Genomic DNA, 16,925 nt, shown 5'->3' on the forward strand with positions numbered 1-16,925 from the left:
AGTGTGTTCATAGTAAGGACTGTAACATTTTAATTGCTTTAGGTATATCTAAAGAACATTCATTATTATTTGAACAAGAGAGAACAGCATAGACAGAAATGAGTTCAAACCTGCAGTTCAAACTCAGGAAATATTTAAATTCTGTTTCTGCAAAGACAAATAAAGAGACGACAAAAGGAAATAATTAAAATGTTACTCATTTACATACTCCATGAATCATTTTTGGTTTCAATCATGAAATCCATTTGTTCGCCACAATACCAAACACACAAAATCACTAAAATATGTTTTAGATGTGATTAGTAATTTTGAACAAACTAACATGTTTGTAATTATTTTCAACAATGAGTATGTTTGAGTTTTTCTGAAAAGTGGTCAGATTTTAAATAAATGAATAAATAATATTTACAGTTTTAGTGTTCATGTGTTATACTCTGTGGAATAAATTTATAAAAAAAATTGAAGTCATACTTCAACAGAAGTCAGCTTTGATGTGCAGCAGAATGTTTCAAACCCTGTTTTAATTTAATTTAGTTTTAGTTCAAACTATAACTTCTAGTTAGATAAAATATATTTAGTGTTAAAATGTTCAAAGTCAATTATTATTAAATATATTTTAGTTTAGTGAAGCTTCTGTTGTTTTAGTTCCAGTGCAGCTGTTGAGTCAGATCAGTTCCTCTCCAGCTGAGGGAGGTTTTTGTACGACGCTTTTTCACTGTGTGAACACATCCTGACTGTTGATGTAATGATAACTCTGACAGTAATAAACTCCTTCATCTGCAGCATCAAATCCACTGATGGTCAGAGTGAAGTCAACTCCGTTCCCTGCTCCACTTCCACTGTATCTGGAGATTGTAGAAACTCTTTCTGATGTTAGTCTGATCAGAAGTTTAGGAGCTTCTCCAGTTTTCTGATGGTACCAGGCCAGGTAGTATTGTGAACCAGAGTAGTGAGCAACCGTTGGATTGGCCTTACAGTCAACAGAAACAGTTTGACCCAGCTGCACTGATTTGGCTGCTGGCTGAGTCAAGACAACATTTTGTCCAACAGACCCTGAGGAGAGAGAAGAGACACTGGACATGAGATGGTGAGGGGGAACTCAGCTCCACTCCAAATCATTTCTACATGACAGAAAAATGATTTTCCTCACCCTGAGTGAAGCAGAGGAGAGTCCAGATGAGGACGGAGGTCAGAGTCATGTTTTTGATGAGGAGGATTTCTGGGGCTTCTGTTGTCATGAAGGACAGCTGTCAGTCATCCAGTGTTCAACTCTCAGGACTATAAACTCTCCCAGAGCACTGGAGCATGGTGCTGCTGATGCAAAGTGGCTCTCTATGGAAATGCTCCGACTGACTCCAACAGGGACTTGGATTACTCTGAGGATGCTGTTTCTCTACGGATCAATCACTTTATCACAGGATTGATTCATAATGTGGCAGGAAGCATTTTAATGTGGATTTGACACTAATTGTGGATATATTGCTTTCTTAAACTTTTTCTGTCTGGTTTCATTCATTGCTGGAATTATCAAGTTTACTTTCAGATGAATTTAACAATAAATCTATAAATATTTGTTTCATTCTGAACAATTGTGAAAGTGTTTGATACATATAATTTGAAATAGTTAATGCTTAAATAAACAGGAAGTGTGTGTTTGTTGAGTGTGTTGTGTTCAGAGTCAGAGAGCCGTGTCTCTCTACAGTGAGAGGTTTTTGTACGACGGCTCAATCAGTTTGTATCACTGTGGTGGACTTTTGGTGGAGGAACCAGACTGGATGTTAACTGTAAGTACATTTAACTTCTAAACAAACTCATATTTTATATTGATTTAGTTTGTAATTGATTAAAACAAGCTTTACATCAAGACTTGTGCTGATAGCTGAAATTGAATATTATTGCAGCGATAATTACCTTACTGTTATACAGATACAATTCTGTCTGACAAAGAAACTCACTTGACAGCTTTAAAATCTTAATTTTGACAGTTTGTAAATTCTTATAACTCATTCTGTTTTAAAATATTAAATTTTTTTATTGGAAAGAATAATTTGATTTAACATTATTTTAGTGAGTGTTTTATCTGGAAACATTCAATGTTTTACTCAGTCTTACAGACTGATGAATTTAATGACATGTCACCTCACGTTATAACCAATAAATATCATAATACCACAGCTGTCAGGTTAACTACATGTTGTATTAGGAGAATATTTCATTTAAGTTGGAAAAAATCATTTTCAGCATTTAAACAGTGTGTGAATAGTGAAGTGTGTGTGTTGTCCCGGTTCAGTAGTGATGCCGGGCGTAAAAGAGGAGAACAAACAACATCGTCTCTTATGAGTTTTGGGTTGAGATAAAAAATGTGAAGATCAACTTAAAGTCTCACACTGGTGCTGGAATTCATTCCATGTTACACTTGATCACTGATATTTATTAATTAAACTAAAGACAGAAACTTTATCTTTAGTTCTGAAACCCGTCTGTTGTCATGGTTCAGCAGCGATGCCTGTCTGTTGCCGTGGTTACCGAGCTCAGAGAGGGAAGTGAAACGGTTAAAACCAGTTTCATCCAAACTGCAACGAACGACAGAACCTAACGTACAGAAATGAATAATAATAATGAATTTGTTCTTAGGGACCGAAATATGAATTAAATAGAATAATGTAAAAAGTATGGTGTAATAAGCAAATGCTTCAAACTACAACTCTTTGGTCAGTTTTGAGTATGAACGAGTTAAGATGACTATATAGGGTGACCCTTTTTTACTATTTATGTTATGTATGTGATGTTGTGTATCTATGTGATGGAAATAAACTAATCTAAACTAAACTAAACCAGACAACAGGAAGGAGTTCATTTTGACTTTGTATGACATTTGACCTCTCTCTCTCTCTCTCTCTCTCTCTCTCTCTCTGCAGTGGGTGATGTGCGCCCCACCCTGACGGTGCTGCCCCCCTCCAGAGAAGAGCTGGAGCAGGGGAAGGCCACCCTCATGTGCCTGGCCAACAAGGGCTTCCCCTCAGACTGGAGTCTGGCCTGGAAGGTGGACGGCAGCAGCAGCAGCAGCAGCAGCAGCAGCAGGGAGGAGAGCAGGAGCCCCGGGGTGCTGGGGAAGGACGGCCACTACAGCTGGAGCAGCACCCTGAGGCTCCCTGCAGACCAGTGGAGGAAGGTGGGCTCTGTGACCTGTGAGGCCACCCAGGGCTCCCAGACTCCGCTCTCAGAGACACTGAGGAGAGACCAGTGTTCCCAGTCCTGAGCTGACTCACTGGCAGGGACTCTGCTACTGGTTTTACTCTGACACTGCTCTCACTCTGCTCTTTGCTACTAGCTCTGGCTTTTATTTCACCTGGTTCAGTAGACACATTTACCAGCTTTTTTGACAAGTTTTTGTCATTTTTTCCGAAGTTTTGGTCACATTTTCCGACAATTGTGATTCTCATTTTGTCGTCCTTGAGTAACTGATCACTGCTGTAACTATCTCTGTCTTTTATTTGACGTGTTTTGACAGCGCTATTCGCCAGCTTGTTACAGTGTTTCAGTATTATTTCAGTGTTTCCAGATAATAAAAACGTTTTCATCAAATCAGTTGTTTCCAATGTTTATTTTTATCAAAGTGTCTTATTACATCTTTTCTTAATGATGTCACTGACTTTGAGAAATCCTGAGGACAAAATGATCCAAAAAACATGTTTTAATGTCTCCATGGTGACTGTAGAAAGACAGTGTAGGATTATATAAAACAATGTCTATAATGATAAACCTTTGGAACAAAACTCATGGTCAGAACATTTCAATGATAAAACATCCAATCATCTCTCATTACTGAAGAGTGTTAATAGTAAGGACTGTAATATTTTATTTGCTTTAAGTGTCTCTAAAGAACATTCATTATTATTTAAACTACAAAAAGTTTGATAAATATTTTCTAAATCTGAAATAAAAAGCACGATATCATCAGCATAGAGAGAAATAAAATGAGTGTGATCTGCAGTTCAATCTCTGGAAATATTTACATTACAAGTAAAGAAAAGACAAAAGAAAAGGAATATAAATGACTAAAATATGTCATAGACATGATTACTAATTTAACAACATGAAATAAATCACATTTTGTAATTGATGTTAATGTGTATGTTTGAGTTTCAATGAAAAGTGATAGGATATAAAATAAATGAATAATATGTACAGTGTTAGTGTTCATGTGTAATCATACACAGGATTAAACTCAAAGTTTTGAAATCATACTTCAACAGAGTTTAGCTTTGATGTGCAGCAGAATGTTTTAAACCCTGTTTAATTTAAATACTTTACAGTACAACTTTTAGTTAGATACATTATATTTAGTGTTAAAATGCTTATGTCAATTACTATTAAATATATATTTTAGTTTAGTCAAGCTTCTGTTGTTTCAGTTCCAGTGCAGCTGTTGAGTCAGATCAGTTCCTCTCCAGCTGAGGGAGGTTTTTGTACGACGTTGTATCACTGTGTGAACAGGTTCCTACCCTGCTGACAGTAGTAAACTCCTGAATCTTTATCCTCGACTCCTCTGATGGTCAGAGTGAAGTCAGTCCCAGAACCACTTCCAGTAAAACGATCTGAAACTCCAGACTGACGGGTTGTAGCTGAATAAATCAGGAGTTTAGGAGCTTCTCCAGATTTCTGAAGGTACCAGCTGAGATAGCTACCAACACTTGTACTGGTTTTACATCTGATAGAGACAGTCTGTCCTGGAACAACAGACTGAGATCCAGGAGACTGAGTCAGGATGATTTGTCCTGATGAACCTGAAAACATGAAAAAGATGCAGAAGGGTTATTGAGACAAATCCAGCTTAGAGAAAGATGATCAACATCCAAACAGAAGAGAGTCATTTCTTTAACATGGAGAACAGATGGAAGAAGGTAAATGCTGCTTGTTCCAGTGTTTCTCCATCATAGCAGAACATCATTGTGGTGAACCTGGTTGCATCCTGAAGCAAAGTTTTCAGAAGAGAGTCTCACCCTGAACAAGGAGCCCCAGGGTGGCCAGCAGTAGAGTCAGTGACATCATCATTGTGCTGCCGGAGTACCAGTGTCTCTGAAAGGCCTGGACAGCCACTGATCAACACTGGCCTCTTAACGGCTGGGAGCAGAGAGGCAGGACACATATGCAAACACACAGAGTCAGTGAACTGTAGCTGTCCTCAACATGTCACGCTGTTTCCTCCTCACTGCTGACACTCATCACTTACAAAGAGTCTACTTGCATCAAGAAAGAAATGAACTCTACCAGCTGTTTTCATGTTATATTGGTTCTCCGTGTTGACGTATTGGGTTGTATCCTTATGGGCTGACATGAAGCTGATACTTCAGATTTCTAAGTTGTATATAATATTCAACATAGAAATCTGAGGTCTCAGCTTCACATCAGTATATTGACATCATATTATTTACAATAATTGTAAATAATATGATGTCAATATGCTGATGTAATTGATAGTGGAGCTTGTCTTGGGTGTTTATATCAGGACTACACGATGACATAATGTCCAAACATCATAGCTGTACTCAAACATGTTTGTTACATCCCCTTCGATGGTACCGGGGACAGAACACGATAATTTAAAATTAGTGACAGAGTCGTTGTAGAAGTGATTATTAAAGTGATTATTTTTAACATACACAACCACTAAACCAGAGGGCTGTTTCATAAAACCAAGATAAGGGATTAAGCCGGGATTTCCCAGTTATCCTGGCTCAATTTAGCCTTGACTCGGTTTCACAAAAGCAGAGGAACCTAAGTTACCATAGATATTTATTCTGTGCAGCTAGCCTGGTCCTGACCAGGCTAACAGCCAGGATTTGTTTAATCCTGGAGCCTTTTCTGTTTGACCTTATATTTAGTTTGGGGGAAATAACTGATGAACATACTCTGTTACATTAATGTTTACAGGGTGCATGAAATTTATCACTTAATTATCTTTATAGTTTCTAGATTTTAGAGTCCAACTTCTTCAGTGTCTTTCTTTTCTATGGAGCAATGTATATAATATGTAAAGAAGGAAACTCGTCCTCTAAAAAAAAAAAAAAAACGTGAGAACAAGTGTGGCAGATAATAGCGGACCGACTGAATGATATATATAAAAATAAACATTTACAAACTACTGCTCTTAACTGAAACCATTCAATGAGTCACTTGTCATTTGCAAAAACGAACAGTTGTACACTTTGCATTAAAAGTGAGCAGTGCAAGTTAATGACTTAGGTCGTTTATATTTTAGCCCATGAGAGAGAGAGGGGGAGAAACCAAGTGAAAAAGATATTTACGCAGCATATTTAAGCGTTGTAGAAAATTGGACTGTTTGAACTTTAGAAGGAAATGTGCTAAAGACAGGATGACCACTATAAATTAAGTGAGTGTGTGTGTGTGTGTGTCTTCAGTGAACTGTATCAGTCTCTGCAGTAGCTTCCAGCTGCAGCAGTTAGTTCAGTTTCTGTTCAGTCTGACTGAGGGAGGTTTTTGTACGATGCTTTTTCACTGTGTGATCACAACCTGACTGTTGATAATATGTAAACTCTGACAGTAATAAACTGCTGCATCTTCAGCCTCAACTCCACTGATGGTCAGAGTGAAGTCAGAGTTTGATCCACTGCCTGAAAAACGATCTGAAATCCCTGATGCTCGCTCATTAGCAAAGTAAATGAGTGGTTTAGGAGTTTCTCCATCTCTCTGTTGGTACCAGTACAAAACATTTTTTCCACTGTTCGAACCCCAACTTGAAGGCGCTACAAAAACTTTTGGGCTGAGCCTACAGCTGATGGAGACGGAGTCTCCCCGAGCAGAGCTCACTGCTCCAGGCTGAGTCACTGTGACCTGACCTCTGGACTCTGAGGATACAGAGACAAAAACATAAAGCAGCATCACGGTTTAGTCGGCTTCATTTCAGAGGGACGGATGTTGATAGAGGAGAGGAGTTTGATTCTCTGGACTTTACCTGTGAAGCAGCAGCAGAGGAGAGTCCAGATGAGGACGGAGATCAGAGTCATGTTTTTGATGAGGAGGATTTCTGGGGCTTCTGTTGTCATGAAGGACAGCTGTCAGTCATCCAGTGTTCAACTCTCAGGACTATAAACTCTCCCAGAGCACTGGAGCATGGTGCTGCTGATGCAAAGTGGCTCTCTATGGAAATGCTCCGACTGACTCCAACAGGGACTTGGACAGCAGTGGCTCACCAATAGAGGGCGCTGGTGCGTCAACCTCCTGCCAACCTGCCCTTTTTTTGGTTTGGGGGCTCTGAAAATATCGCCTGTAGTACCAAGATTAGAGCAGTGCACCACAGGAGTGGACATTTACCTCAGCGAGGAGAGCGAGTGCAAGTTCAGCTAGCACCAAATTCAGTTAAATCTCTACACCTGTATCCCTTCGAAAGAAGAACATTAGTGGAAAAACTCATTTTAAGAGAACTCGGACCAGACAAGCCATGAGTGAATATAACCCAACAGGCGTGAGAAAAGGATAAAACCTACAAGAGAACCTTTTCCCGAGGTTGGTTCGATCGAAAGCCTTGACTAACTAGCTGTGGGTACGCCCATGGAATCTTTTTCTTCCCTTGCTTACTGTTTAAAACAAGTGCTTGTGATAGTTCATGGACAAAGACAGGAGTGACAGACCTGAAATATATGTCAGAACACATTAAGAAATATGCAGGCAAGAGTGCATGTGGATAACTCTGTGAAGCTAGCCATGGTAGGTCGAATTAGCACAGCCACACATAAAAAAAACAACGAGGAGATGGACAGGAATCACTCGGTCTTCATCGCAGGGATCACCCAGAGGTTAACTCACAGCATACAGTCTATCAGGTAGGCTAGGATTTAGCATATTGGCTGAAAACATGCTTATGTAGACTAAACAATAAAAACATAAATCCACACTGCTGAGCACAGTAGAACCTATCATAAATATCACAATTTCGTCACCATGTTAGACTAGTGAATTTATTCGTGATGAATCTAGATAACATTGACTAGGACCAACGCAACAATAGCACATTTTAATACAGTTCTGGATTTATTTTATATCTCCAGCAAGTTGGTTTCTGACACAGTAATTTCAGGGTGGACAGTGACTTGTGAAACTTGTTTTGGATCAGGGACTCCGTTCCTTCTCTAGTTGAGGATGAGGAGTATAGGGGACCTGTACAGGAACCACCCCCGAAGAAACGGAAGGCATGGGACAAGAAATGCAACAGCATCTTGCAATAGAGGTAAGCAGTTACAGAAATTCTATTTCTGTGTTCTATTAGCCTATATGTATTTGTGTTTGGTTGCACATTTTTGTATTCTGAATTGTCATTATTAGACATAACTATCTACTGGAGAATGCATAGATTGATTTTTTTTCCCCCATATTTATGCTTTAGTGAGAGAGATTGACAGAGACAGCCAATAAAGCTTATTGAAAGGAGATAGAGTGAGTGTGTGTGTGTGTGTGTGTGTGTGTGTCTGTGAGACTGAGTAAGACAATGACAGATAGTGTGTTTATTATAATTATAATAAAACTTACTTGTTCATAACAAAATTGTAACTTCTATGAATATGCTGATTTTATTGTATTTTTGAACTGAGAAATATGAAAACTTAATGTTTTCTGTGTTTACTTTTTTACAATTATGTATCATTTCGTAGGTATGTGATATCATTATGAGCCATGCCAAGGAGAGGTTTTCTTTAACCAAGCATCTCATCAGTGCCACTCTGTTGCAAGGAGACTTGTTCCCACAACACAGCAGAATGTTCCCAGACTCAGCACTAGAAACCACCTATCCAATGTTGGACAAAGCCAGACCTAAAACAGAACTGTCCCTGATCTACGATAATGAGGACTTCAGGGGTTGCAGTGGTGCACTGGCTCTCTTTCAGGTTCTAATGGAAAATAAGTGGCCTTTTCCCTCCACAGACGCACGTCGGTAAATTAGGGAATGTATTTGTGCTCCCGGGGGCGGTTCAGCGAAAAGTGGAGGCGTGTTCAGGCGCCAACGTTCCCTGATGCTATTTAGCAGTTTCAGAAAACAATTCCACCACTGACCAGGAAAAACCTAGTGGGTTTCTGGTCCGGGAGTGGCGATACTCTCCTGGTGGAGCGGGTGGAGGGAGATGGAGTGGGGGGGAGGAAGGAGCACAACAGGAGCAGGTGGTGCGTTTGGAGGCCCACGCTCCATGGCTGCAGCAATCCTCTCCAGACTTGAGGAGCAAATCCTCCGTCATAATAGCAATCCACCATGGAACAAGCGCACCTGCTCTTAAAGGGAATGTGAGATGACCCTCTGATTGGTTATTTTCATGTTACGCCCAAACCACACCTAGCTACTTCAGACCAACCCATGTTAGAATTGCGTCGGGCACAAGAGTCATTTATCCCACCGGTATCATAGCAACAGCGCCCAAGATCCGCCAACAAAGCTACTTGCGTTTCACTTTGGATACTGGCGTTTCAGATCGTTAAAATAGGGCCCTTAATGTTAAGGTCTGAGTGGACTCTGCTGATGATGTCATATATACGGTGAATTTGGTTAGTGTGTGTACATCAGTGGAGCTGACTCTGCTGTTGTTGTGATTTGAATGTTCTGATTGTTCTTCTTCACTGGAACTGTTCTCTTCATTTGAGGAAACTTTCAGGTTGTTGAGGTGGACTGTTTGACCTTTAGGAGGAAATCTGGTAGAGACACAAAAAAGATATATGCCAAGCTTTGTGTGTGTGTGTGTGTGTGTGTGTGTGTGTGTGTGTGTGTGTCTTCAGTGAACTGTATCAGTCACTGCAGTAGCTTCCAGCTGCAGCAGTCAGTTCAGTTTCTGTTCAGTCTGACTGAGGGAGGTTTTTGTACGACGCTTTTTCACTGTGTGAACAACCACTGACTGTTGAGGTTATGAACACTCTGACAGTAATAAACTGCTGCATCTTCAGCCTCAACTCCACTGATGGTCAGAGTGAAGTCAGAGTTTGATCCACTGCCTGAAAAACGACCTGAAATCCCTGATGCTCGCTCATTAGCAAAGTAAATGATCAGTTTAGGAGCTTCTCCATCTCTCTGTTGGTACCAGTGCAAAAAGCTTTTCCCACTGTTCGAACCCCAATAAGAAGGCGCTACATAAACTTTTGGGCTGAGCCTACAGCTGATGGAGACGGAGGCTCCCCGAGCAGAGCTCACTGCTCCAGGCTGAGTCACTGTGACCTGACCTCTGGACTCTGAGGATACAGAGACAAAAACACAAAGCAGCATCACGGTTTAGTCGGCTTCATTTCAGAGGGACGGATGTTGATAGAGTAGAGGAGTTTGATTCTCTGGACTTTACCTGTGAAGCAGCAGCAGAGGAGAGTCCAGATGAAGACGGAGATCAGAGTCATGTTTTTGTTGAGGAGGATTTCTGGGGCTTCTGTTGTCATGAAGGACAGCTGTCAGTCATCCAGTGTTCAACTCTCAGGACTATAAACTCTCCCAGAGCACTGGAGCATGGTGCTGCTGATGCAAAGTGGCTCTCTATGGAAATGCTCCGACTGACTCCAACAGGGACTTGGATTACTCTGAGGATGCTGTTTCTCTACGGATCAATCACTTTATCACAGGATTGATTCATAATGTGTCAGGATTTAATTTGAGTTTGATGGACAACGTTTCTTCCAGAATGTTTTGTGAAATCCCACTGATACACTACAACACAAACAACATCACTGTGGGATACATTTAAACAAAGTAATTATGTTTAATTTAGCATGACAATGACAATACTCATGGGTGAATGATAATTATTAACATTTGGCATAATGTTTTGGACTTTTGGGTTTTTCTTTAATTCAATTTTTTTTATTGAAAGAGAAATAATTTCTTGTAGATGTCTACGGCAGTGGAAGTTTAAACTTTGTTTAATTAGTACTGTAACTTGTCTGTTGTCACGGTTACTGAGCTCAGAGAGGGAAGTGAAACGTTTAGAGTAAGACTAGTTTCATTCAATCAGAGGATGATCAGAATAGCAAGAAGCCTCCTCTGCAACTACCATGAATATTTTGATAAACTACAAAGTATGTAAATAATATTCTCTGAATCTGAAATTAAAAGCACGATATCGTCGGCGTAGAGAGAAATAAAATGAGTGTGATCTACAGTTTAAACTCTGGAAATGTTTAAATTATGTTTCTGCTGAAGAACCACAAAGACAAACAAAGAGACGACAAAAGGACATAATGAAAATGTTACTGATTTACATACTCCAAAAATCATTTTTGGCTTTAATCATAAAATACATTTGTCTGGCGGAATGAAGAATTTACAAAATGACTTACATGTGTTTTAGACATGATTAGATATTTTACATCATGAATGAAATTAAATCTTGTAATTTATTTAAACAATGAGTATGGTTGAGTCTCCATGAAAAGTGGGAATATATAAATTACGTGAATAAAATTCACAGTTTTAGTGTTCATATGTTATCATACTCTGTAGATTAAACTCATCAAAAAATGTAAATCATACTTCAACAGAGGTCAGCTTTGATGTGCAGCAGAATGTTTCAAACCCTGTTTAATTTAAATACTTTACAGTATAATTTCTAGTTAGATAAAGTATGTTTAGTTGATATCGGGTGAAGATTCAGAATAGATAAGATACATTCAAACATCTGCATGCACACATACCAAACCTATCATTTAGTGTTAAAATGTTAGTCAATTATTATTGAATATATTAATTAAAATATAAGATTCTGTTGTTTTAGTTTCAGTGCAGCTGTTGAGTCAGATCAGTTCCTCTCCAGCTGAGGGAGGTTTTTGTACGACGTTGTATCACTGTGTTAACGGTGTGTAACCCTGCTGACGGTAGTAAACTCCTGAATCTTTAGCCTCGACTCCTCTGATGGTCAGAGTGAAGTCAGTCCCAGAACCACTTCCAGTAAAACGATCTGAAACTCCAGACTGACGGGTTGTAGCTCTATAAATCAGGAGTTTAGGAGCTTCTCCAGATTTCTGAAGGTACCAGTGAAGGTTATAAACAGTTGTACTGGTTTTACATCTGATGGAGACAGTCTGTCCTGCAACAACAGACTGAGGTCCAGGAGACTGAGTCAGGATGATTTGTCCTGATGAGCCTGAAAACATGAAAAAGATGCAGAAGGGTTATTGAGACAAATCCAGCTTAGAGAAAGATGATCAACATCCAAACAGAAGAGAGTCATTTCTTTAACATGGAGAACAGATGGAAGAAGGTAAATGCTGCTTGTTCCAGTGTTTCTCCATCATAGCAGAACATCATTGTGGTGAACCTGGTTGCATCCTGAAGCAAAGTTTTCAGAAGAGAGTCTCACCCTGAACAAGGAGCCCCAGGGTGGCCAGCAGTAGAGTCAGTGACATCATCATTGTGCTGCCGGTGTACCAGTGTCTCTGAAAGGCCTGGACAGCCACTGATCAACACTGGCCTCTTAACGGCTGGGAGCAGAGAGGCAGGACACATATGCAAACACACAGAGTCAGTGAACTGTAGCTGTCCTCAACATGTCACGCTGTTTCCTCCTCACTGCTGACACTCATCACTTACAAAGAGTCTACTTGCATCAAGAAAGAAATGAACTCTACCAGCTGTTTTCATGTTATATTGGTTCTCTGTGTTGACGTATTGGGTTTAATCCTCATTAGCTGACATGAAGCTGATACCTCTGATTTCTATGTTGTATATTGTTAATAATTTGATGTCAACATGCTGATGTAATTGATAGTGGAGCTTGTCTTGGGACCCGTTTTGAATCAGGTGATGTTTATATCAGGACGACATGATGACATAATGTCCAAACATCATAGCTGTACTCAAACGTGTTGGTCACATCCCCTTCGATGCTACCGGGGACAATTCAAGACAATTGAAAATGAGTGACAGGGTCATAGAACTGAACTATAAGTATTTATTTTTAACATACACGACCACTAATCCTGGTGTATCTATACACAGTTAAAGCCGCATGTAAAATGTACAGGGTACCCCAACTAACCTAAAGTACTCAACCTCCAACTACATACAAGTTGAAAGTTTTAACAAAAAGGTCAACCTGCAAAGTGATCAGAGAAGAGAGAGAATAAACTCATCTCAGGTGTGCTGCTTTTATTGACTGCCTTGATTGCTGATTGGCTGAGCCTGAAGGAACCAATCCTGTTTTACCAGCTGCACAGGTGGATAGCAATCAGCGTTCTCACCTGGAGAGAAACCAGAGTGGGGAGGAGAGAGAAAAAAACAAAGGGAAAAGACATGACGACAGACAGTTTTCTACTCTGCCTGGAACGTAACAATGTTTAAGAGCTTTAAATCAGTGAGCTGTGGCCTTTTTCTTGATGCCAATGCTGAAGATAAAATAGTGAGGTGTACAGTAGATACACTACTTTGTGGCGCATCAAAGAAATTATAGATTTTAAGAAGAAAATGTTACTTTCTTTTATTTCAATAAAAAAACATTTACTATCTAACAGCATATAAATGTTATACAATATGACAAATACAGTATTCACACTAACAAGTGTAACAAGTGTTTTACACAGCACTTTCATCAGTCATTTGCTTTCTGTTGATTCACACATTTTACTTATATTTCTTCCCTTTAAATATTAATACTTTTATATTTTCATTCTGACTGTTTTAAGTTATTAAATAAAAGTTATGCATTTAACTCGATCACTGTTCCTCCTCTGAGTAATCCTCTGAGATCTAATACTAAATAAATGCAGGAACAACTTTTGAAGCAGTTGTTACAGTTTAGAGGGAAATAACAACCAAACAATTAGAGTGGGACTTGTGTACCTCTGCAGAATCTTTGAGCCATACCTCCGCACTTTTTGGACACATAGACACATAATGTCATTGTGGCAACTAAATTAGGTGTAAATATGTTAAATCCCACTTAAAATATAGATTATATGCATTATATAAAACCCAATAGAGTGTTACTTTTTAAGATCAAATCTCAGCGTAACATCCTTTTTATTTCACCATTATTTTTTACATGCAAGTCATTAACACGTTCTTATTTAGAATGGTGGCCTAACAAATGACAAAGCCAATCAGAGGAAGGAAGGGAGGGCTAGGGAATAAAATACATTAGACATTCATACAGATTAAAGTAACATAAAATACAATTAAAAATATAACACAGACATCAATGAACACGTGAAATGAGCAAAGTGCACAGGTACATGGGTAAGTAAGAAAGGGAGAAAACATACAAATGGAAATTATGATGTGGAAAAGCAACTGCATATGTCGATGAAAAAAGATGAGATGGTGGTTTTAAAAGATGAAATGGAAATGAGTTTATCAAGTTCAAGAATCTTTTGCAGAGCATTCCAGTGGTGAATGGTGACAGATTGAAAAGATGAGAGACCAGAGGCAGAGTTAGATTTGTGAATATTGTATGTGACAGACTTTGGCTGCAGCAGGTGACATAAGTAAGGTGGTGATCGGCCCAGAAGGGTCTTGTTAATGAAAGTGAACCAATGAATAAAGGCCTCAAACTTCTTAGTTGTTTAAATAAAAACACTTTCTTTTTTCCAAAATACTATCTCTCTATATAGAGACAACTCTTTTAAGTATGAAGTATGAACAGACAATTGTTTTCAGTGACTGTGTTCTGTATGAATTGTGTCCCAGATTACATAATGTTTATGACAGCATCAGTGTTTCTGCCACAGAAAACATTGGTAATATTGCAGATATGGAGCTTCAGTGTCCTGAGATATATCAATGTGATGTGTGGACATTTATGTTATATATACAGTGAAGCTGACTCAGCTGTGTCTGTAATTCTCTGGTGTCTACTAAAGGAGAAACTGTGTGCTGAGGACTAGACCCTGAAGAAGGCTGGTGGTGATGCTACGTGTGGGTTACTACCCAGCTCGGTTTTAATGTACTAACAATTTCAATATGAAATCGCCATAACAAATACATCTAGACGTGCACATATCACTCCCGTTCTCTACACCCTACATTGGCTCCCTGTGCGTTTTAGAATAGATTTTAAGATTTTATTGTTTGCTTTCAAGGCCTTAAATGGTCTGGCCCCGGAGGATTTGTCTGAAATTTTAACTTTGCGGGAGCACAACCGGTCATTGCGTTCTTCACATCAGCGAGTTTTAGAAGTGCCAAGGTCAAGGTATAAACGGTGGGGTGATCGGGCTTTTGCAGTTGCTGCCCCGAGACTCTGGCACAAGTTACCCCCTGATATTCACACTACCACAGATGAAGCTCATTTTAGGTCCAAACTCAAAACGTACCTGTTTAGTCTGGCTTTTAATACATAGCAGTGGTGTGACAATTTCATTCTTATGTTTCTTTGTAACCTTTTCTGATTTTACTGTTTCTAGGTTCATTCTTTCTATTTTATGATGTGTTTTTACTTTTGGTTTCTGATGGTAAGCACTTTGGATACCTGCTGGTTGCTGTAAAGGGCTATATAAATACATTTTGATTGATTGATTGAATGATAGATCTAAATAAAGGCTTTTTAACATTTTCTAAAAAAGAGGCATTTTTTTAACTGTTGAGATGGACTGTTTGAACTTTCCTAAAAGGAAATCTGTGCATGTAAATGACAAAGGACAACGGGCTGAAGATACAGTACATGTTTGTCATTTATCTTAACAATGAGTATGTTTGAGTGTCTATTAAAAGTGGTCAGATTTGAAATAAATAATATGTACAGTTTTAGTGTTCATGTGTTGTTATACACTGTGGATTAAACAGAGGTCAGCTTTGATGTGCAGCAGAATGTTTCAAACCCTGTTTTAATTAAAGAGTTTAACATATAACTTCTAGTTAGATAAAGTATATTTAGTGTTAAAATGTTTAAAGTCCAAGTCAATTCTTATTAGATATATTTTAGTTTAGTCAAGCTTCTGTTGTTTTAGTTCCAGTGCAGCTGTTGAGTCAGATCAGTTCCTCTCCAGCTGAGGGAGGTTTTTGTACGACGCTTTTTCACTGAACACACCCTGACTGTTGATGTAATGATAACTCTGACAGTAATAAACTCCTTCATCTGCAGCATCAACTCCACTGATGGTCAGAGTGAAGTCAACTCCGTTCCCTGCTCCACTTCCACTGTATCTGGAGATTGTAGAAACTCTTTCTGATGTTAGTCTGATCAGAAGTTTAGGAGCTTCTCCAGTTTTCTGATGGTACCAGGCCAGGTAGTATTGTGAACCAGAGTATTGAGCAACTGTTGGATTGGCCTTACAGTCAACAGAAACAGTTTGACCCAGCTGCACTGATTTGGCTGCTGGCTGAGTCAAGACAACATTTTGTCCAACAGACCCTGAGGAGAGAGAAGAGACACTGGACATGAGATGGTGAGGGGGAACTCAGCTCCACTCCAAATGATTTCTACATGACAGAAACATGATTTTCCTCACCCTGAGTGAAGCAGAGGAGAGTCCAGATGAGGACGGAGATCAGAGTCATGTTTTTGATGAGGAGGATTTCTGGGGCTTCTGTTGTCATGAAGGACAGCTGTCAGTCATCCAGTGTTCAACTCTCAGGACTATAAACTCTCCCAGAGCACTGGAGCATGGTGCTGCTGATGCAAAGTGGCTCTCTATGGAAATGCTCCGACTGACTCCAACAGGGACTTGGATTACTCTGAGGATGCTGTTTCTCTACGGATCAATCACTTTATCACAGGATTGATTCATAATGTGGCAGGAAGCATTTTAATGTGGATTTAACACTAATTGTGGATATATTACTTTTTAAAACTTTTTCTGTCTGGTTTCATTTATTGTTGGAGGGATCAATTTTACTTTCAGACAAATTTAATAATAAATCTATAAAAATGTGATTAATTCTAAACAATTGTGAAAGTGTTTGATACATATAATGTGAAATAGTTAATTCTTAAAAAAACAGGAAGTGTGTGTTG

The 16,925-nt window shown here is 39.1% G+C and overlaps 5 gene segments (V, D, J or C); 1 reads left to right on the top strand and 4 right to left on the bottom strand.

Annotated features, from left to right (window-relative positions):
- Positions 1 to 614: 614 nt before the first annotated feature.
- LOC114568731 (immunoglobulin kappa variable 4-1-like) lies at positions 615 to 1,240 on the bottom strand. The segment is given in 2 exon segments: positions 615 to 1,053; positions 1,151 to 1,240. Coding segments are annotated over 2 exon segments (429 nt in total).
- Positions 1,241 to 1,666: 426 nt separating this feature from the next.
- Positions 1,667 to 3,532, top strand: LOC114568745 (Ig kappa-b4 chain C region-like). The segment is given in 2 exon segments: positions 1,667 to 1,784; positions 2,919 to 3,532. A coding segment is annotated over 1 exon segment (267 nt).
- Positions 3,533 to 4,402: 870 nt separating this feature from the next.
- LOC114568738 (immunoglobulin kappa variable 2-29-like) lies at positions 4,403 to 5,070 on the bottom strand. The segment is given in 2 exon segments: positions 4,403 to 4,787; positions 5,004 to 5,070. Coding segments are annotated over 2 exon segments (357 nt in total).
- A 4,804-nt stretch (positions 5,071 to 9,874) lies between these two features.
- LOC114568728 (Ig kappa chain V-III region PC 2485/PC 4039-like) lies at positions 9,875 to 16,522 on the bottom strand. The segment is given in 3 exon segments: positions 9,875 to 10,227; positions 10,335 to 10,364; positions 16,447 to 16,522. Coding segments are annotated over 3 exon segments (444 nt in total).
- On the bottom strand, positions 11,748 to 12,523 carry LOC114568740 (immunoglobulin kappa variable 2-29-like). The segment is given in 2 exon segments: positions 11,748 to 12,122; positions 12,339 to 12,523. Coding segments are annotated over 2 exon segments (354 nt in total).
- Positions 16,523 to 16,925: the final 403 nt, after the last annotated feature.

The sequence above is a fragment of the Perca flavescens genome, chromosome 14 (assembly GCF_004354835.1).
Source record: "Perca flavescens isolate YP-PL-M2 chromosome 14, PFLA_1.0, whole genome shotgun sequence".
NCBI classification, from domain to species: domain Eukaryota; kingdom Metazoa; phylum Chordata; class Actinopteri; order Perciformes; family Percidae; genus Perca; species Perca flavescens.